The sequence below is a fragment of the Siniperca chuatsi genome, linkage group LG2, assembly GCF_020085105.1.
Source record: "Siniperca chuatsi isolate FFG_IHB_CAS linkage group LG2, ASM2008510v1, whole genome shotgun sequence".
NCBI lineage: Eukaryota > Metazoa > Chordata > Actinopteri > Centrarchiformes > Sinipercidae > Siniperca > Siniperca chuatsi.
Window position 1 is genome coordinate 14,382,747 of NC_058043.1, and position 21,659 is coordinate 14,404,405.

General features: G+C 38.7%; 1 protein-coding gene across 2 annotated transcripts in view; it reads right to left on the reverse strand.

Annotated features, from left to right (window-relative positions):
• The window catches only part of pax7a (paired box 7a), a 46,940-nt gene extending 29,046 nt beyond the window's left edge, over window positions 1-17,894 (reverse strand). The window contains exons 1-4 of one of the 2 annotated variants that reach the window (XM_044171563.1): window positions 17,398-17,894; window positions 15,864-16,099; window positions 14,905-15,034; window positions 14,352-14,480 (exon numbers count right to left, since the gene is read on the reverse strand). In XM_044171563.1, the coding sequence (XP_044027498.1) occupies window positions 14,352-14,480; window positions 14,905-15,034; window positions 15,864-16,099; window positions 17,398-17,482 (580 nt within the window). In that variant the 5' untranslated portion in view covers window positions 17,483-17,894. Of the gene's footprint in view, window positions 1-14,351; window positions 14,481-14,889; window positions 15,035-15,863; window positions 16,100-17,397 lie in introns of both variants that reach the window. The other variant, XM_044171555.1, reaches the window with a different exon arrangement.
• Window positions 17,895-21,659: the final 3,765 nt, after the last annotated feature.

Genomic DNA, 21,659 nt, shown 5'->3' on the forward strand with positions numbered 1-21,659 from the left:
GTCAGAGGGGGTGAATATCAAAAGGCCTAATTATGCAAACAGGCCTGTGATAAGAGGCATCTGCCTGAGATGGGATCTGCTATCTCTGACATGCATCTGTCTCTGTGCTGTCTTTGCGGCTCCAGGCCTGCATATAAACAGCCCTGCCTGTCCCCAGGACTGAATGTGATTCAACCACCAACACTGGAGTGGAGGGATGTTTCGGGGGCGGGGGGGATCGTGCAGCAACATCAAATAACTAACTTCCCAATTTGCATTTCTCTGAGAATGGTGCGGCATCTCTGTTTAATGCACTTGCCTGTTCATCCCAAAGGGGTTGCCAAGTTAAAGGAAGCATATGATTCAAGGCATTTACCGAAGGATGTATCTGAGATAGGAGCCTTATGTGAATACAAGATAGACGACAGCGATAACCAGAATGGTTTAAAGACAAATTCTCTATGAATAATCTTTTCCTGTAGTTATCTCCCTGCGAGTGAAAAACAAAAACAAAACTCTAAAAGTGAGCATAACCTCAGCATAGTTGGCATTTATTCACATATATTAGATTAAAATATTCAGATCAACATACCAAACAATTTGTAAAAAGAATGCATATGTGACAAAATCAAGTTAACTGTTTACTTGGTAACATGTCAAAATGCATCATCAATTTCCTCTGGTTGTCAGTGACCTTCTCTGGGCCATAATTTGACATTTAGCTGAAATTGAATCTGGATGAGATGAGTAACTATACATAAGGATATTAAAACTCCACCATCTATCTAAAATAAAATCATTCTCAGCTCACCTTTATGGACAGATGTCATTGGATTCAGCTTTGTCCCATGCCTATCATGTCAATTACCAGTTTATAGCAGGTGGCTGAGGGCCACGGGCACTTGTCCCAAAATCTATTTCAAGTGGTAAGATCGGACAAGTGAGAAAAGTAGTGGAGGTAAATAGGAGCTCTAAAATTTGCAGACAACCTGTCTTGCAGCAATTACACACATTGTGGTTTTACTAAATAAGTAGTTGTTAAAAACTTCAAACAGACTAAACGACTACCTGATGAAAACAGAAAAGGCCGCCTTGCTTTTGCTTGCAACAACCTCTCACTGCCAGTGTCAGTGTTTTAGACTCTTTTACATCAACATTCCTCAGGAAAATTCCAATACTTTTCTTCCCTTGTCTCTCGGACAGAATCACATTCTTTGGAAAAGGAGTAGGGGGCTGGAAAAAGAGGAGAAAAAGGCAAGGGAGGAAGAAAGATGGGAGGCTCTATAATCTTTGGCTCTCACAACAAACAATTAGCCCCCCTTTCTCTGTTTGAGGTGGGGAGAAAGTGGGAGAGAGGAGGGAGGGAGGTGGGGGGGACGCAAGAGAAAGCAGAGGAGACAGAGAAGGAGAAGCAGCGAGAGCGATGCTCTTTTATGGCTCTTGTCATATGGATGAAGGCGCGGCGCGTCCATGAGAGCGCACGCTCACCTTCAACAACAGGGCGTCCACTGGGCCTCCCGGCCTTTTCAGCCCGGAGAGACGAGCTCCTCAGGGGGCCATTAGAGCATGAATAGGGGCCTGACAGCCCTGTGCAGCTCCGCAGGGCATCCATAAACGCTGACATATTGACTCCCCATGCCTCTGTGCTGCCTGAGTGTGAAAGCGTGAAGGGCTTGAAGGGTGGGATTCTTTTTCTTTAATATACTACTGACTAAAACTAGGATATTAGCAACAATATGATTGTTTTTAACTCTAAGATATACTTTGTTTCTACATGTGACAAATACTATTGTTCTCCAGAGTACTGTTTAATTTAATTAATAAAAAATGTCATCATTTGACATTATCTGTCAGCCAGCAACAACATTTATGTTGTTTGGTAGATAACTTATTAGGCAAAATGACTATGATTTATGGAATTACATGGTTAATTAAGTACTGTTTAAAGCTGAAATTACTCTGTAAACTGTCTGTCCCTTTTGGCAACTCACCTATTCGAGACAAAAACAAACAGACTGAACATTAGATTTTGCCACCAGTCTTTAGGACAAACATACAGTCTGATCAGTCTATGTTTAGGGCTTGTTTGCCTTGTCCTTAATGCCATGAATGCTCAGAATAATTTTATCGCTTGTCGACATTGTTATTGGTGCTTTCTGACAACAGGCAACATTGTCTGTAGAGGTCATGAGGTTAATTTAATTTTTAATATATAAATTATAGTTTTGAAAGGCATCTTTTTGTGCAAATATTAGGGAAAATGCACTTCTTACATTGCAAATACAATGCAAAATCCTATATTTTATGAGCATATATAAATTTCCTACTGTGGCAGTTTTTTTAGAAAAAAGCCATATTAGAAAGGATCCACAACGGAGCCACATGGACCCATAAAGACTTCAGAGGATACAAAATGTGAACCTTGTTAGGACGACTGTTGCCACCTCTCGCCTCCCCACTAAGACTGAGCTTTGCACTGGGTTTCCTCTTCTGTCTAGCAGATTGTCACTGCCTGAGCTTGAATCTTTGCTAATTGAGGTCACAGCGTAAGTAATGAAATTAACAGAGAGCACAAGAAAGTAGAAAGGAGCCCATGGGGGTCTCTGCCAAATGGCACTGGAGCCAGCGCCTTGGTCCCCCAGCAAAAAGCTCTAAAAACCTACGCAGGAAATCAAACAGTAACGTCTCAGGGCTATGAGCTGAGGTCTCCTGGAGGAACAAATCATTTTCTCAACAAAGCCAAAGAGAGATTACTGGGCACAGTATAGGAATGCACAGCGGACAATTTTATGTGCCCAAGGGAAGTTTCCTAATTTTCTGGACAAGGCTGGGCAGCAAATATTGTGGAAAAGTTTGTGCGATATAGAGGACACTATGAAGGAAAGAAGAGTTATGAATGAAACTTTATTAAAAACTCAGGATTGATGTCAATAAAGCCCCAAAAAACTATGCAAATATTTAAATAATGGACAGGAAAGCTAAGGTTATCTTTACAGAAAACACTACATTTACTTGACTGTTTTTAGAGCTATAATGGCCTATATATGTTTGAATATTACTTTATTCCTGTACATCCTGACACTGAGTTGTCTTTGTAATTGGAAAAAATAACAACAGTATAGTTGATTTTGAAACCTCAGAAAAATGCTCCGTAATCTTCATATAAGATGTGAAATCATTAAACATATTTCCAAAATTCTATTATACTCCATTATAGTGCACTGACATTCAGTGGATTGCAAGAAAACAAACTGTTTCGGAAGAGTTCCTTTATATTCAACAATTTAATGAATATTTACTATAAAGAGCTTTTTTCTGGGCACAGTGAAGCATTACAGTGCTTGGCATTAATTTCTGATATCCCTCCATATTGAGGGGTTGTAATGTGGCACAGTAGCAAAGCTTTTTATACTGAGACTACATATTCCCCAAGGAGAGAATGACGATGCAGAAATAAGCCCATTAGTTGAAATAGGGGACAACATTAGAAGTTGTTATTTTGTCGGCAAGGACAGGAGCTCCACCCCACTGTTTGGACAACTGCTTACACATTTTAACTTGGTGGGAAAAAACACATTTCTGATTTGCAACACTCAGGGAACATGTTTATTGTCTTTGTGGTTATGAAAAAACATGCACAATTAAAACAAATGAATATTTCAGTGGTGTGGCAGATCAAGAGCATAAAATGTGAAATGTTATGGCCCTAAGTAGCATAGGCTAATGGCGATTTTTAAACTAGTAGACCATGGTCAATGGTTCTCATTCATCACTGGGGGAGAGCATGGGCGCACTGTGCTAAACGTAATTACTGTTGCACATTATGTGGGCTATTCCTGTATTGTAATAAAATTAGCCAGAAATGCTTTTTGTCTTTTCTAATGCAGCTCCATGGTAACCAGTGGACGGTCATAATGCAACACACTGTCCAGATCTATGCCAGCTGTCAGAGTTTGACAACCTTAGGTGGCAAGGCGAATTGGAGGAAACTACATTTCTTTCAGTAAATTATGTGGCTCTGGCCTACTCATCCATTGCAAAATTTAACATGGACATAATAATGCCCTGATGTACTGTATACTCATTTTTGTGATCCTTCAGCTTTATTGTTTAGCAGGATAACAATGGTTTAATCACGAAGACTAAGGTCCTGCTTATTATTGCACTCTCCATCTTAATACTTTCCTAAGATTACCTCAGACAGGCAGCAAATTCAGTCGTACTGTATACTTCATTCTATATTTCTCAAGCTGCAGAGAACAATCTTAAGCATGCACTTTAACATAAAAATTTAAATGCTATAAAAAGACAACATTCAGCCAAAACAGATCGCTGTAATGACAGGACAGCAAGACTAAATTTGACCATTTTTACTGATTCAATGATAATCAATCATCGTAATTAATATTTTTTGAAGGGAAACAAATGCAAAACTATGTTTCATGTGAGCCTATACAGTATATTGTAGGATATTTGTGGATTACCTGCAAAGGCAGTTTGTAAAAGCTGGCTTTCACAGGGTTTAAAAAGCACACTATCAAATTTAACACTGAAAAAAAGACAGTGTTTAGTCCAATTTAGCCACAAAAACAAGATGGTACTGATTTCTCTGCTGGAAGATTTGGCTGAAATCGAAGAGGCAACTGCACGCCAATACGTGTCTCCTGACCAATAAGGCCTAAATAAATATACTGAAGAGTTACTGGTGGACCTTTCACAAATTAACTGGCTTTTGTCATCATTTGACATTATCTGTCAGCCAGCAACAACATTTATGTTGTTTGGTAGATAACTTATTAGGCAAAATGACTATGATTTATGGAATTACATGGTTAATTAAATACTGTTTAAAGCTGAAATTACTCTGTAAACTGTCTGTCCCTTTTGGCAACTCACCTAGTTGGGACAAAAACAAACAGACTGAACGTTAGATTTTGCCACCAGTCTTTAGGACAAACATACAGTCTGATCAGTCTATGTTTAGGGCTCGTTTGCCTTGTCCTTAATGCCATGAATGCTCAGAATAATTTTATCGCTTGTTGAAATTGTTATTGGTGCTTTCTGACAACAGGCAACATTGTCTGTAGAGGTCATGAGGTCAGTTAATTACTCTTGTTTATTGCAGCAAAATGATGGCAGCTTCTCTAATGACAAGAACAACTGCACCAGGTTTGTTTTAATGGATGTTACCTGAATTGACCTGGTTGTATTTTTTTTTTTTCTGGAGCCCAGGAGGAAAGATGCCAAGAGACCATCTCAAAGCAATTAAATGAGATTTCTGTCCGATAACTGTAGGTTTTTCCATTAAAACCTTTGAAACTAATCTCCCCCGCTGAGAACACTTGTCTCTCCTCGTGGCATGGCTAGGAATCAGCAGTGAGAGATAAATAAATGGCCTTTAAAAAACATTGGCCCCCTTGTCAAGACACATATCCACTCGAGAGCAGCAACAGTCCACATGTCAACTCATTCTCTTCCCATTTCCTCTGCTGTCTTTGCTAAGACACTCCTGTGTAATGAAATAGAGGGACTGCAATCCCACAGGGCTAAGCAGAGCTCTGTCATCCCTGAGTGTTGTTTTCTCTCCGGACAGCCCGGTCCTCTATCAAAGGTAATACTCACCAATCAGGATTCATTACAACACCAAATCTATGAATGAACTGCCCACTGCAAAGCGAAACCCGCAACTAACACAAAACTGCCCGGGAGAAGAAATAGGCCTCCCAGGGACCCCCCTCCAAACTAAATTGGATTGCCAATACCGCCCACAGACGTTTGAGAAGTCGAGAAAAACAATGGAGCAGAAAATAAATACTCCAAAGCCATAATGATGACTCCACTTGGTAAACTAACACAGTATTGATCGTCTTCTTTTTTTGTTTGTTTGTTTAGAAAAGCCTCATCCCTGCTAATAGCTGTCTCAGAGTGTAATCTCTCCCTTGTCCTCCCCCTCCTCTCCTCCCCCTCCACATTCCCTATTATGTGGCTCCTTTCAGCGCGCCTCAAATAGTTTAGGTTCAGTGTCGCACTGGGGTACGGGGCATGGGACTGGGGACCAATTGTTTGCTAATGTTGACACCTGCCAGAGCAGGCTTGGCCTATTTGGGGCCCGCCAAGCTGCAAACTGGATGCTCCCCCTCTTTAGCGAGATTAAGTGTGGGTTGCTGGGGTCACAAATCACTGGACTCCCTCTGATGTTGTGAGGCACAGAGCCAGAGACTGAGAGGACTAAAAGAGAAAGCTGGAGAGGGAGGGACAGAGGAGGGAATAGGGATAAAGAGTGACAGTCTATTGTTTACTGAAAAGGAGGGGAATAATGTATCTTCTTGAGTGCGCGCAAACCAGTGTGCCCCATTCAAAAAAATATATCAACAGTGAATCCACGTCGCTAAAGCACACAACAGTTTTCTGCCTCCTTTTGGGCAAATAAATGATCAGGAGAATATTTGAAAGGGTTTTTATTCGAAATTCAGCATTAACAGGAAAGACCAATTGTCACACTCTGCTCTTGGTCTTCACATAACAGCTTGTGCAATTTCCACACCCAAAATATTGCATTAGTAGTAGGAGAAACTAGGATGCGAGGTATCTGCTTTTATGATGATTCACAGGACAGACTTTCTGGGCTTGAATTTCACCAAATATGATGCTTATAAAATGACTTCTGTTCTTCGAGAATAAATGAACATGAAGATATAGCATACTGCGTTTCCATAAACTCATTTCATTTCTCCAATAATTTCTTCAGAGAAAAGTCTAAGAACGTGCTCGTTTACCCAAACATATATCTTCTTTTTAAGCACACACATAGTGCAAAGCCCAAGGGAAAACCAGCGTGGCCATGACAGACAGTGCCCAGCTCTTCCTCCTCCCCCTTCCCTTGCAGATGTACATTAATGCAAAAAAGGCAGAGATCCGAGCTGCAGCAGAAGCACCCTCTCTTCCTTTAAAACTGCTGCTGTCCAGCCTGATCGTGTCAGTTTGAAGGCCCCTATTCAAAAGTATTCATGCATCTGCCTTTGAGGCACAAAAGCAGCTAGTTTATAAACTGTCTGCCCAGGCACCCAAAGGCTTTGGTTCTTATTGTTTTCAGCCCCTTAATAAACTTTTTGGAGGAGTTCATCAACTTGCCTGAATAGCCTATGCAGCAAGTCTCAAGACAGAAAATAACAGAAAGGCCTTTTCTCCTCCCTCTTCTTTCTCTCGTCCTTTTCTAGTGGCTGTTCGTCTAACAATGGTGAGAGTAGGCTGTCAGACATCACAGGGCTTTTTTGTAGCAATACAAGAAAAAAAAGAGAATGCTGCCTCTTAAAATGGGAATCGAAGACAATTGTATTTTCACATTTGCATAGAAGGTATATATAGGCTAAGTTAAGCAGCACAATAAGTTCAAAAGTTGTTTTGAAATGTATAAATACATATGCATTATATATATAAATGTATATAATGGCAGAGAGCATTTGTAAGGCACTGGAGCCCTTATTACAGCAAAAATAACATTAATATTTTGCAGAAATTGTAGATAACATTTTTTGGATTTTATATTTCAAATGCGTTTGGTTGAATTTCTAGGTTAAAATACTGTTGAAGGTGTAAAAACAGAGGAAATGAATATGAAGATATTAGTTTTCTATTATATTCTATAAATTCAAAGATTGCCTGACACCTGTTAAAGAAGCAGCACAGAAATGATGGGATGCAATAAAATGTAATTTTGGCTGTAAGCCATTAATCTACTGTTATACCTTTAAACTCTGTGGAATTTTTTTTGCCAAACTTAAAAGTCTTTAATAGATGTCTGCTGTAATTAATTTCATACCTAATTAAAACAAGGCCATACAGTCCATGCAGGCTGGCCTGTTTAGCCTGCTGGATGGCCATAACTGAAGTAATGGCGGAAAAAGCCTGCTTAGAAAATAAAAGCCTGCAGCGGTCCAATTCAACAACTTCACCATCCAACCACGCCACCCCACCCCCTCCACCATCTGACCCAAAAAGGCCTTATTGGCTGCCCCGGACCAACCACCTACTGTTTCCCACCGATGCACTTGGTGCGTTTTAACACCCTAATTAGATGTGACAAGTTCAACGAGCTGGTTTCAGAGGAGGAAAAGCTGGTCAGGTTATGATTTCCGAGTCAGACTCACAAGGGAATCTCTGGACAGCTGATTCCTGTCAGCCTCATTCATCTTCTTCCAGCCAATTAAACATCACTGCTAACAAAGCGGTGGCAATTTGGGGGAATACGTTAAACGCCTAAAGTGGAAATGTAAATGTTTGAGGCGATGTTAGGCTGGTAACACTAACATAATAATAATAGCACAGATTAGCATAAATGTGACTAATAAACAAAATACAAAAAATTTCTCTTGACTGACAAAATATTTACATTGTAATGGATAGTCTGCAGTGTACGCGTGTATAGTGTACAATATCGGATGTTGAAGTTGGAGTTGTTGATGACATTTGCTACAAAAATAATAAGGTAATAGTCTATATAAAATAATAGGGTAATATATAGAAGCAATATTTCCCAGAATATTAACTATCAACACTAAAAATATTTGCCAAAATTTTAACCCTATATTTGAAAAAAAAAACCCATCACAAAATCACCCCCCAAATTACCTTATATTCCACAGAATTAATTTATCTCTAGAAACATTATAAAACCAGAAAAATCTGAGATTTTTAAATAAAACAAACAAAAAATTAAGTTACACATAATTCAGCAACCTAAAAGTACAAGGTTTTGTCCCTCACCTGTTGACATGAATGTGTGATGCACATCAGAAGGCTGTGTGTGTGTGTGTGTGTGTGTGTGTGTGTGTGTGTGTGTGTGTGTGTGTGTGTGAAAGAGAGGGGAGGGAGTCAAACTTAAGCAAAGAAAGAAAAAAAGATGAAAAAGTGAGATTTTCTATTTATTTTGGACTACAGCCCTGCAGGCACAGCGCAGGATCCCGGGTCCCTGTAGTGAAAATTGGCGGAATAAAACACAGACAGAAATGAGAGACGCGCTGAAGCACCCTACTGTTGTGACAGGATACCTGGAGGGCAACCCTTCCTCTTTAATTTGTCTCGTATGGTTTGAGACCCCCAACCAGACATTCAATCCTCAGAGTCTGCGTAAGCCTACTGAATTTAATTCTCGATGGTGAAATTATATGCTATAATTAAATATTATATCATTTAAAAATGCTCTGTGGCATAGAGGAATCTTATCAACTTGGTCTTCCTCTGCTTCGTCGTTGTTATCACATTAATAGTAACAACATCTAAAATGGGCCTATCAGCATTTGTGGGGGAAATTGCAAGCTAAACAAAAGGCACCTATGGGCTTACAGCTTATATTCTGATATTTCCGAGCAGGAAATGTTAACCTTGAAATGCTACTATCTGCGGCTAACAATGTGTGATCATAACCCCATAAATGAGGGGAGAAATTGAATCCTTTTAAGTTATTAAGCAGGAAAGGATTATAAACTCGTCTTTATAAATGAGCTAGAAATCCCCATGTCTTCCTCTGTACACTTTTAAATTTCCCACAAGAAGCTGGAGAGGAAAGATTGCCCCTTTTCAAGAGCCCCACAAGAGATGGAAAAACCATTTTTGCGCCCAGATAGGGAGTCGTCCCACATGGTAAGCGCCACTTTAATTAATAGACAGCCTTGAGAGGTATCACTGTCAGCCTGGATAATGGTGGCAGAGCCAGTGTTTGTGCTTCCATGAATATTTCTGATGTGATCAAAGTCAAATGCCAGCACAGAATGAATTTAAGCCTACTCCAATTTTTTTTTATTTCGCCTAATGCTGCAGACTCTTAAAGCTCCTGACACTGAATCATCTCTCCAGTATCGTAGGCCTACAAGCTTAAACTGCACTCCTTAAAATTGATGCATTACTCATTACTCATAAGCAGTGGGTTTCATGTTATAATGTTGCATGGTTTGCTCCTTTTACCTTGCTGGAACCAATGGGCTAATTTGTTACACTGGTAGTAGCTCTTCACCATAAAATATTGCGATATGCCATTAACAACAAATCATACCCCCATTTTTTAATTAAAAAAATATTCTGAATAAAACAAATGTCACCAAATCTATCTGGTGGAAATGCTTACACACAGATATTTTTCATCTTAAGCCTGCTCAGTGTTGTAGTAGCCTTAACAAGATGATTGAATGAATAAATTAATGAATGATGAATGAAAATTAAAACTCCTTACACCACTTTAAGCCTACTGATACTGCAGTTACCTCACAACCAAATAACTAAGCTAACTGCAACAGCTAATGTGCTCACCATTTGACGTGTTATTATTATTATTATTATTATTATTATTATTATTTGTAGTAGCCTATTATTGAGCAGCTGTTAAAGGCTACATGGTAGCCTACGCATAAGTCCCAGAGACATCCTGCCACTGTTTATTACATTAACCACAAGAGAAAGATGACAGGTAGCTATCACCTGTGCCAACTAAACATCATCTGAACACTGAAAACAAAACAAAAAATATCCTTTAAATTCAGAGATGGTATTGAAAAGTCTTGAAAACGAGTGAGCCAAGTGTAAAACTCACATGACTATAAATATCATTTTAATGTGAAAATGTCCAAAAATTAGCTTATTAAGTTGACACTGTTGACTGTTTATAGGCTATTAAAATAAATAAAAATATATATATATATATATATATATATATATATATATATATATATATATATATATATATGAGTTTTTAACAAATACAATTGGTGTTTAGTTTTAACAAAAAAATGTTGTACTGTTTAGTTAAAAAAATGTCAATATTCAATAGGCCCCATATTTTGCCATCTTTATTAATTTTATTAATTTACTGCAAATACAAACAACCTTAAAATAATAATAATGATATAATAATAATAAGTATTATTATTATTATTGTTATTATTATCGATCATGTCGTGTCTTTCAGCTCCTGCCCCCTTTATAAGAAATGTAGGCCTACCGATGTAAATTCCAGTGAAATGTGGCTTGAGTGGCTGCGGGGACAGGGGAGGTTAATCCGAGTTTAATGCAGTGAAGCACAGCGCAGGGTCTGGGCTATGATGGGTATGTTATCTCTGCCCAACATTTGGGTCTCCCTCAATTTCCACCCAGCCAAATAGCTGCGAGAAAGTGCAGATGGAGTCACTCTCAATGCCTGAGGAAAAAACGTTATTAATAGCTAAATAACTTCCCCATACTTTCACTGAATCTCTCTCACACACTGTTCCAGATGGATTTGTTTGAAGTGGTCTCTCGCTTCATTCCCCTGTCCTTCTCATTCAGCACGGCTTTAGTCCCGAAATATAGCTACATTATATTACCATACACTTAGAGACTGGGTGTGAGTGCACGAAAGTGTGTGTGTTAGTGCGTGCGTGCATGTGTGTTTGTGACGCGGAAAAGCATGGAGGGGGCAGCTTTCACACTGCGAGTTTATCGTTAATAACAGCAGAATTATTCCTTTTGTGTTTCTTTGCTTCTGCAGTTGTACCTGGGAGTGGAGGATAGACCTGAAAAACTTTTTTTTTTTTTTTTTTTGCGTAGGCTAATTGGTTGATGTATGAAGTAAATGAACAAACCTGTACAGGTACTTACAGCACACACTGAAGCAGAAACGGAAAAAGGAACATCAATTATTTTCTCCAAATATGTTTGAAACAAAGTGTATGTCACAATTTATGCCTCATATTCCTTGCATTACAAAATACATTTCACTGAATATAATAGTAGCCTCCTCTTAGCCAATCCTAACCTGGATCTTTGGTTTGTCTGACTTCCTCACACGCACATCTCCGCTGCTCTGTCACTTTCCCTCCCTGATGCGCGGAAATAATCCCACCTGGCATCTGTTTAATTAGTTTGAGGACCTCAGGTAATCCTGCGATTTGCTGAAGCGTCCATCGCCTGTCTCCACCTCATGTGACGGTCAGGTTGGTTGCATTAGTGTGGCAGATGGACGCCGGACAGCTGATTCGCTTTCTCTTTCTGGGTGGTGTGGCGCAAAACAAAAGGATGGCCAAGTTTGCACAGATGTAGCGCAACCTTTCCCCCGTTTCTTGCGCGTAATTAAACTTTGACACATAATTTTTACAGCCGTACATGACCAATAAAGTGCGCTCCTTGGGTGGGAAACTTATTTCTGCAGAAACAGAACAGAGCGTGGACCAAGATCTCGGCTCGGTGTTCAACAGACGATTAACAATTATCAGAATAAAAAAGGGCCAATACAGCAGCGTGAAAAGGTGGAACTATTTTCGGTCCATACATTGAGTTTTGGTTGGTTTAGCTTTCACTACATCCTTCTGAGATATAACTCCATGCAACAAAATACAATTTACAATATTGTAATATGGTTAGCAGTTTAAATACACGTTTAATAAACCTAGATTAGAGCTGGGATAAATCCGTGATGTAAACTCTGAGAAAATCAAATACACAGGCCTAATAAACAAATAGATAAATAAATAAAGTCTTAAAATCTGGATAAGTAAACGAAAAAAAAATCTCATGAATTTTGTGCCCTGGGCGAGCCACTGTGAGCTCCGCTCTGAGATGAAAGTGAAAAGAAATAAAAGGCTCTATTTAATCTGCTTTAAAACCCCTCTCCACATAAGGGCTGTGCTTCAAACTCGGAGAGTGAGGCGCTGATTGGGGATAAATACATTTCTTACCATGCCTGCGAGCTATTACACCCGGCACGAACACAGCCACCTATTCAGCAGCCATCGTTTCCAGTGCTTACTCTAATAAGTATTAACATTATTAGATGCCATCCGGATGCCGGTAGTCTAAACTGCATTACGCAGAGGGTGCGTCTCTTTTTATAGCAACGTAATTGAGTCCCAATTTAAAACACAAGCGCCGCAAAGAAAAGAAAAAGAAGCAGGAACATTATGTGGATATTTTGTACCAACAGTAGAAAGTCAATAATAATGCGATGATAATGTAGTTAACACTTTATAAGTCAAACTATCACATTACTCAGAAAACGTGTCCTCAGTTTTACGCTTAACGAGCAGACTCTCAAAAAAAAATGTTGGTCATTTATAGCCAGCAGGGTTAACAGACCATCTATGTGGACAGTGGAGATATTTGCAACAAAAATGTGACACTTTTCTCATAACATTAATGCGTGGTGTGACAGAAAAAAGAGACCGTTTTCACGCTATCAACTGATTCTTCTCCAACGGGCCATTATATAAAATTACAAAACTATCTACCAGCGGGGCGTACTGAATAATTCATCTCCTTTTATGTCTCTCCTTGCCCTTTGTCCAAACTTTTCTCTCTCTTTTACCCGGTTTTTGAATGAGAATGGACGGGCCCATACTCTCCTTTTTGCTGCCCTGCTTTCCAGGATTTGCTTTTGTACCTCGTTCTCTTCACTTTAGAACAGCGTCAAAGGAGGGGAGGTTTTGCTCGTGAAGTTCATCTTCAAGTTTGAAAATATTTTGGCAGTGTCTTTTTGAGGAAAAAAAGGAGGCTTTTGTGAACTCTTATCTAAACCCCATTCACTCGTGCTTGGTCATCAAAAGGGGCCAACCTTCATATCGTTTGGAAGCTGGGCATTTTTCACTCCATGGGCAAGAAAAACAGTGAAGCACTAAACATAATGCAAAAATAAAATATGACAGTAAAATCACAAGTTGGTCTTGTAAAATGTCAAACAACTCTATTAAACAACTTTAATATAAAATAATCTAATATTTTCTAATATTCCCCATGTGTTATTTCTCACGTGTAATGTTTTATTAAAATGTTCTAAATATTCTACAAAAATATTATATACCACAGGAGATACCAGTACATTTTAAGGTTATTATAAGCTTGTAAATACTATTGACAAATGCGAATCCCTGCATCAAAGCTTTATTTTTCCCTCCTCGCAGCATTACTAATAGAGCAAATAATAATATGAACATTGATTTCCACTTTAACTGACAAGTGGTGAAATGTCACTGAACTGACATCGATTGTGAAACGGGTCAACTGTCAGCTGTCGTTTAGAGGTCGTTAAATGAAGTGAATGAATGAGGAGGAATTCGCTACACAAATTAATTTTCTGCAGTTAAATACCTTCTGCCAAGGCTCTCATAAATAATTGAGTGAATGAACAACTGCTGGCTCGGAGTTAAAAGCAGGAATAAATTCTCTGCGTTTAGCTGCAGCTCGGATGTGGGACATTTTCCCAAGAGGACGTAAAGTAGGAAGTCTATTTAAAACAATTGCTTCCTGCTTACAAGGCTGTGATTTACTCTACATAATAATAATGGTAATAATAATAATGATTAGTTATTTCAGACATATACAAAAGGGCCATATACTTTCTGCTGTTAACTTACATTTATCACCGAGGATGCCATCGATGCTATGCTTTGTTTTCTTTTCTCCATCTTCATCCTTCTTATCACAGTCATCCTCGTCATCTTTTTTGCCAAATCGGGCCCTCAAAACGCGGCTGATGGAGCTCACTAATGGCAACAAAAAGGTAAATGGGTGATTAGCCCTAAAACCCATAAAAGAACCATAGTAATCCTATCATACATTTTTTAGAAGGATACCATACAAAAAAGCACATGAAAAGTTTTACATGAAGCAGCTGCGTTGAGAAAATGTTTAAAATAAAATTCTATATTAAAGGACCAAAATTACACTATAAATGCAATAATAAAAATTAACTATTGAGCACCAAAGGCATATTTTCCCAACAGGGTGATTTTTTTTTCTGGGTCAAACAGCTGTAGGTGTGCTTCCTGCTACACTGAACACTGAAACATTTTATTATCAGTTACTGGGGCTTAAAACATGTTGGATTCAAAGTGATGTTCAGAAGTGTTGCTGCAGTGTTCGCTCGTAATAAGAAAAAAAAGTGCAGCTTACCAGATGAAGCCTCACCTGAAGGAACTGTGCTTCTGTCGCACACCCCGTCCTTCAGCAGCTTATCCCGGATCTCCCAGCTGAACATACCCGGGTTTTCTCTCTTGTACTCCTCGATCCGCTTCTCCACGTCAGGAGTTGCCACCTGCTTTAGGTTTGAAAATGGTGTAAAGGCAGGAAAAAAGACAAGACAAGGGGGGGGGGGGATTTCAGACAGTTTTAATTGAGGGGAATTTTTAAAGATGAACAAGAACGGTGATACTATAAAACATACAAAACAAACATTGATAATAAAAGACAAAACTATAAATTATCTATAATTTTTTATGGGAATAGTATAGGCCAGTGAACGGTACAATAAACTAAATATTTAACACCAGTGAAAAACTGTGTGTCCCCATACAGTATAATATATACCGTATAATAACAAAATACTGTAATGGAAAAGATAAAATATGCCTATTATTTAGTATGAAATATTCATATTACTGTATAATCATTCACTACTGAGCACCACAGAGAAATGATGAATTGGCTTCTCAGTGTTTTTAATTTTAAACGTTAATTTTTTGGTAAATGATTTTGATGATTTTTTTATTTGATCGATTATATAAAATATTGGATATTTATTCAAATATTTAGAAGGAACTAAATATCAGATGCAAAGTTTATTATAACCAGAAATGATGTTACAGGTGGGCTGTAATGTAGGCTTAATGTAATAAAATTTTAGGAGACACAAGTCACTGATTAGATAAGGCACATTATCATTATTATTATTATTATTATTATATTTCAGACATCCAAAGACCAAACAGAGGAGGTCTAACATAATTAAATTTTTTTTGACCGTTGCACTCCATCAGGCTGTTATAATAACACACTATCAGTTTTGAGCTCACTCAGGTGTCATGCACCTCGTGACGCCCATCCTCGCGCTGCAGTGACCCACAGACCCGTTCATGGATCCCACTCACCCTGGGCTTGCTGCCTCCTATGGCCCCCGGACGGATCGAGCCGGTCTCCTGGTATCGGCAGAGAATCTTGGAGACACAACCGTGAGAAACTCGCAGTTGTCGCGAGATTACGCAGGGTCGGATGCCGTGGTGGGCCATCTCCACTATCTTGTGTCGGATGTGATTTGGCAGGGGCCTCCCGTTGATGAACACACCGCCAAGCTGGTTCACCCTACCCTGGCCCAGAGGGGTGGATACTGCGCCACAATAAACAATAAAGTCTCAAAAACAACAAATAACAACAACACATCCGGTTCTGTAAAGTTTTACAATGTTCACTTCATGTTTGGCAATAGATGAAGCTAATGTAGCCTGTGTTATAGTCAAATAGTGGCATGTTTGCTATGTTTCTGACTTTTAATGGGACGCAATTTACGCACATTATACATTTTCGAGAGAGCGTCGTGCCAAATTCATCCAGCGTCAGTCTGGCTGACAGGATGTATCCGAGGCCACTTCACGATCCAATTTCACATTCAAGAGACACTAAAGAGGGTGACACTTCCCACCTTGATTATTCCTAGTCATGCTGTACAAATATTGATGTGATCCTTTGAGTCATCTCTCTGCTGTGTGTATTATTGCCATTTCCAGCAGCAGGACACTTGAACAAATCCCGAAGCTCGAGTAACTTGCGTGCTACGTGGTTTTTGTACATTTCAGTCCAGGGCACTTGAGCACGAACTGGGTGTAATGGGAAAACTGTTTCCATAAATGAATGCAAATACAAAGTGAGCTTTTTTCCGCCCATATGTTTAGACGACTTGAGTGTGGGCATCGAAGTTTAAAAAAAATACCAATTAGATTGGGGTTTTGTGTGTGTGTGTGTGTGTAACAATCGAAGTAAGAAATGTTCTTTAAAATGTACCGAACAAGCATCTGCTTATGCTGTCATCTAAAGTGTTACGAGGGTAAACTACTTTCAGTTTGGCTTAAATTTAAGTACGAATAATAATTCAAAATACAACATTTTCTAGGCCTAATGTTATTATTAATACAATGTCTGTAATTTAACAGTCAAAGCATCAAAATTAAAAAAACAAATACATAATTTAGAAAATAAAAATCGTTATTAATACAAATAATTCAGGTATATTGTGTATAATAATTACTGAGAGAAGTTCTGTCTAAACTCAAACTAAAATCAGTTATAAGTAAATACAGGCTGAACACATAAATTCATAGACAATAACATCAGGCTAAATCAAAACACATGCATGTGTGGTATTTTAAAAGGTTGTGGGTTGATTTTCAAAGCAAGAACTGATGCTTTTCTGCAACTATAGGTTAATTCACTTTTGATTCAGGTTGTTAACTTTAATCATCACTTACTGGAGGTCGTATTTGTTCACCCACCTTTTTATTTCCCAGCATGTCGCCGGCAACAAACTGTGCTCTGTGTGACTATCACGCTACAAGCTGACAGAGTGCAGCACTGAGGAGTTTTGTCACAACACAAGTTTATACGTCAAACACATGTTGTTGTTTCTCTTACCTTCCAGGGGGAAGCCGGTTCGGGGGTAGTTCTGGCCTGGCGCAGGGCGCATCATCCGAGGTACTGTTCCTGGTAAAGTAGCCATCCTGCAGCTACTCAGACAAACAACAAAACGGACTCGAATCTGCTACCCTCACAACGTCCAGGTCAAAAACGGAATGTCTTTAAAATGCTCAAAAAGATGCTCAGTCTTGCTGTCAAATCCCAATCCCAGGCGGATAAACTGGACAAGCCCTTCTTCCACCGGGGAGAATAAAAGTAAATCTCTCCACTGATGCGATGAACGTGCCAAAATAAAAAATAAAAAAATAACTGCAGCTACGAATAAAATATAAATCTGCTAAATAGAGCAGCTGCACTTTAAGTTGTGTATCTGAATTGGACAAAAATGCACTGTTATTCTTTTCCCTTGGTGTAGTTTGGGTTCAGTATAATGTCTGCTGGCTGGTTGGAAGTAGTTTAAGTGGCCAACTTTCGTGCATGTCGTAGGAGGAGACAGCCGAGCGCTCCCATAGGCTCCCTGGCCTTTCTTTTATGGATGAAAGAGAGTGGGTTTAGCCACAAGCCGACCGACCAATCAGAGCGACACATATTCCACTTTTAATTCACTGCTGCCTCCCTCTTACAGACTCCATACACCAAAAACCAGTTCAAAATGTTATTATATCTAAATGTTATTCTAAATCCTGTCTTTTCAAAATGTGTCTGCTTCCATGACATTCAGCTGATCAAACCTGTGGAATATTAATGCTTTGAGAATGATTATTTTTCCATTTTCTTTCTTTCTTTCTTTGCTTAATCATGAGAAACTCAAGAAATTCAAAAAACATATAGCCTATAAACTGCATCTATAGCAACAATAGCAGACTGAAATAAAAAACTTAAGTGATTTCGTTAGAAAAAACATATTTGTAAATTATTATGAAATGTTTATTGTTCATATTGTCTGCAGAAAAAAAATTAAATTCCGATTTAAAAGAATATCTGAATTAATTGACCAAAATCATCCTGTTTCCGATCAAACTTCAAGTTATTCTTCCATAGATGCACCGGTGCACACGCAGAGCTTCCTGTGAATAAAATCACGGCCCAAAATTATTGAGTCAGGAACTGATGATGTGATTTCTGAATGGACAAATGCTGCGCAAAAGCAGCCCTGCTTGGCGAAGTTTAGACTATAAGATGCGTTTGGCTTGTTAACCTTTCAATTAAGTAAATGTGTGCAGCATGAACATCTAAAACGGTCCTATAGCTTTTGTGGTAATTACAACATTTGGATCGACCTGCTATTGATGACAGCAGTTTGACTTGCCCTCGAGTAATTGCTTAAAGGTAGTTGTTAAAAACAATAATGCGCTACTATTAAACTCGAATAAAAAGAGCACATATGGCAGAAAAGAAGAGGTGCATGTGTCAACTCTGTGGGCCCACCGTGCATATAAAATTGTGTGACAATTGCCGTGGAAAACACTCCTGGTGGAAGGCAATTTCACAAATAATTTTAGCAACAATTAGGGAGTGTGGAGGGGTGAAATGGCGATTTCACATGCAGATGCGCCGGTGGGAAGGATCTGGTACCCTGCCGAATAGCTATGACCCTCACTCTCCCGCTCTGGTTTGCTTCACATGGGACAGAAAAGCACAAAGAGACCGCCTCACCCTCCTGGGAAGGCGCAAAGAGCACTGGATTAAGTCAAGCATCAATCATGTGAAATCCAAACAATAGCAAATTTCTCTTATGGAAAGCTTGTTCTTTTACAAGCATTTCACCTCTCTGTTTCGCCCTCTCTCTGAAGCTACCACAGGTATGTTTTTGAAATCACACAGACACGCAAATAAAGCTAATAATCCCTAAGTATCCCTGCAAATATCATTGGTTCACCACCGTCAGGTCTTGCCTCTGTTATTATTGTCATTATTAGCCTGGTATTCATTTGTTATGCAGCTGTTGATAATTACACCCAAAAAGAAAAGAGTTTGCAGTGTGCAGAGAAATTAATTTGGGCTACATTAGTATGAATGTAAATGTGAAGTTGTTCAGTTTGTAAAAACATAAAGATGCAGGTGTTTTTTTCACTTGCAGGACTGGAATATGTCTACTGCAGTATATCCTGTATATTCTGATGTTTTAGTTTGTTTATAGGTATTTCAAGAATGTTGATCTACTGTGCTGTCACAATTTCCTTCCAAATGAAAAGCTAAGTGGGCTATACTATGGATCAATCATTTTGTTCTTTCATCTCACTATTGCACAGCTGTTTGTTTTTTTGTGTTCAAATTTTTCTTGATGTAACACCATGTTCAAGGACATTTTTTAATTCATAATTTTGAAAATCATAATGCCTGCTTAAATGTATGGTAACTTCCACTTGCAGTGAATGTAATCCAGAAATGTTGAATAGAAAAACTGGTTATTACAGCCTCCTCATTAAATGTTTTAGTAGTCTATAAGCCAGTTTTACTTTAATTAGAGCTTTGGAAACAAAGAACTAAGAGCTCAACACCGCAGCAAAAACAGTTGATTTTAATCTTACAAAGGCCTGTAATAGGTCTATATTTTTTACACTGAGTTTTTCAAGTATTTTATGTTTAGGATTACAATATTTTCATGTTGTTGTGACACCATGTCCACTAGTGGGCGACTAGTGGACATGGCGACTTTTTCCATCATTGTGTTAGAAAAGGGAAAAAAGCCACATTGGGCAACCTTTTTGTGATCTGTATGCTGCTCCAAACAACAGTTTTGTAGTCCTATTGTATCTATGAATGCATTACGTTTCTGTATTATCTGACCACAGGTGGCATCTGAATCACACTCCTCCTCGTCACACCCTAAACTCCATTTAGGCTGGCTTCTGGCTCATATAAGTAACTCTGTCACTTACGTTTCCTTTCAGCTGCAGCAGACAGAAAAACACTTCCTCTCTTATGATACTGTCTCCAATCTTATCTTGATCAGGACTGCTCTTCAAACACTTCCCTACATAGCCTCTCATTATTTGTGTTATGGCAATTACCAAAGTTTCTTCTTTGCTTGTAGGTGAACACTCCCCCCCCTATCTACATGTATTTTCTCTATACACAACACTTAGCTATTCACATTGAGGAGCACAAAGAGAAAACACCTTTGATGAGAGGCATCGCCAATTTAGGCTTTATCTTTGTCTGAGCTGAACAAAGGCGAGAAGTACAGGCATTAAGTGAACATAAACATGATTTTTTCCTGTATTTAAATTTTAACAGTGTTTTTATCTTCCAGTAAGTGAGGGTGGACTGATAAATGCATCCAAACAACACTCTTTGTCTTTAGTGAATGGTGTGCAGACTATATTTGATTATATATTACAACAGCCGATTGACTTTCTGAAAGATGTCTGTCAGAGCTGATAGACCTCTGTTCTGCACTGCCTGCATACTATAAATAAACTCTATAAAACAAAAAGGAAAACCCTTGTTTTTTCAAATTTGGGCCCTGTTTGAAGGGCAGAGGATAGACAGTGAAATATATAAAACACAAGAGTTTAAAAAACAGAACGTTAATACATTATGTAGTTCAAACCCAAAACACAGTAAAAATTCAGACAAATACTTCATCTCCTGTAGTCTTACGATCCCTGCTGGCCTGAACTATAAAAATAAAATAAATTTATAAATCTAATTCAATTCTGAAGCTTTTTTCCATTTTGTGGGCATATTAATGCTGAAGGCAAGTTCAGTTCAGTTCTTTGTTGACAATATGGCAGATGTGTTTAAAGAATAATCTTACATCTGCATTAGTACTCAATACATGAATCATAAGCTGCTTTTTCTATCCCATGATGGCTGGCCTCGACTCTGCAATGCATGCAAAATCTGCCTGCATGAAAAGAAAACAGTGGTCACTAAGATAAACTGCCTCCCAAAGATTTCATAGAGGAGGTTTCTGAGTGCATGAATCACACAAATAGTCAACAAGTGACAGTGTTTTATCATCATCTTCCGTCCGTTCATACTTTACCTCCACTGCTAGGCTGAAGGCTTTGAAGACACTTTCGTGATGTCGTGGCATGCTGCTTCAACAGTGACATGGTCTGCACTTCCACCACAGCCTTGTCAACATGTTGAAACATTTTCACATCTGCTCAGAATTATCCAAATGTGTAATCACTTCCTTATGGGAATTATTTTATCATGATAGAGTGTGAGTGTATAAAATGCGCTCTTAGAAAGAGACTGGTGAAAAGCTTACTTTGTGTTGTAACTTTATTTCAAGAAAGCTGACT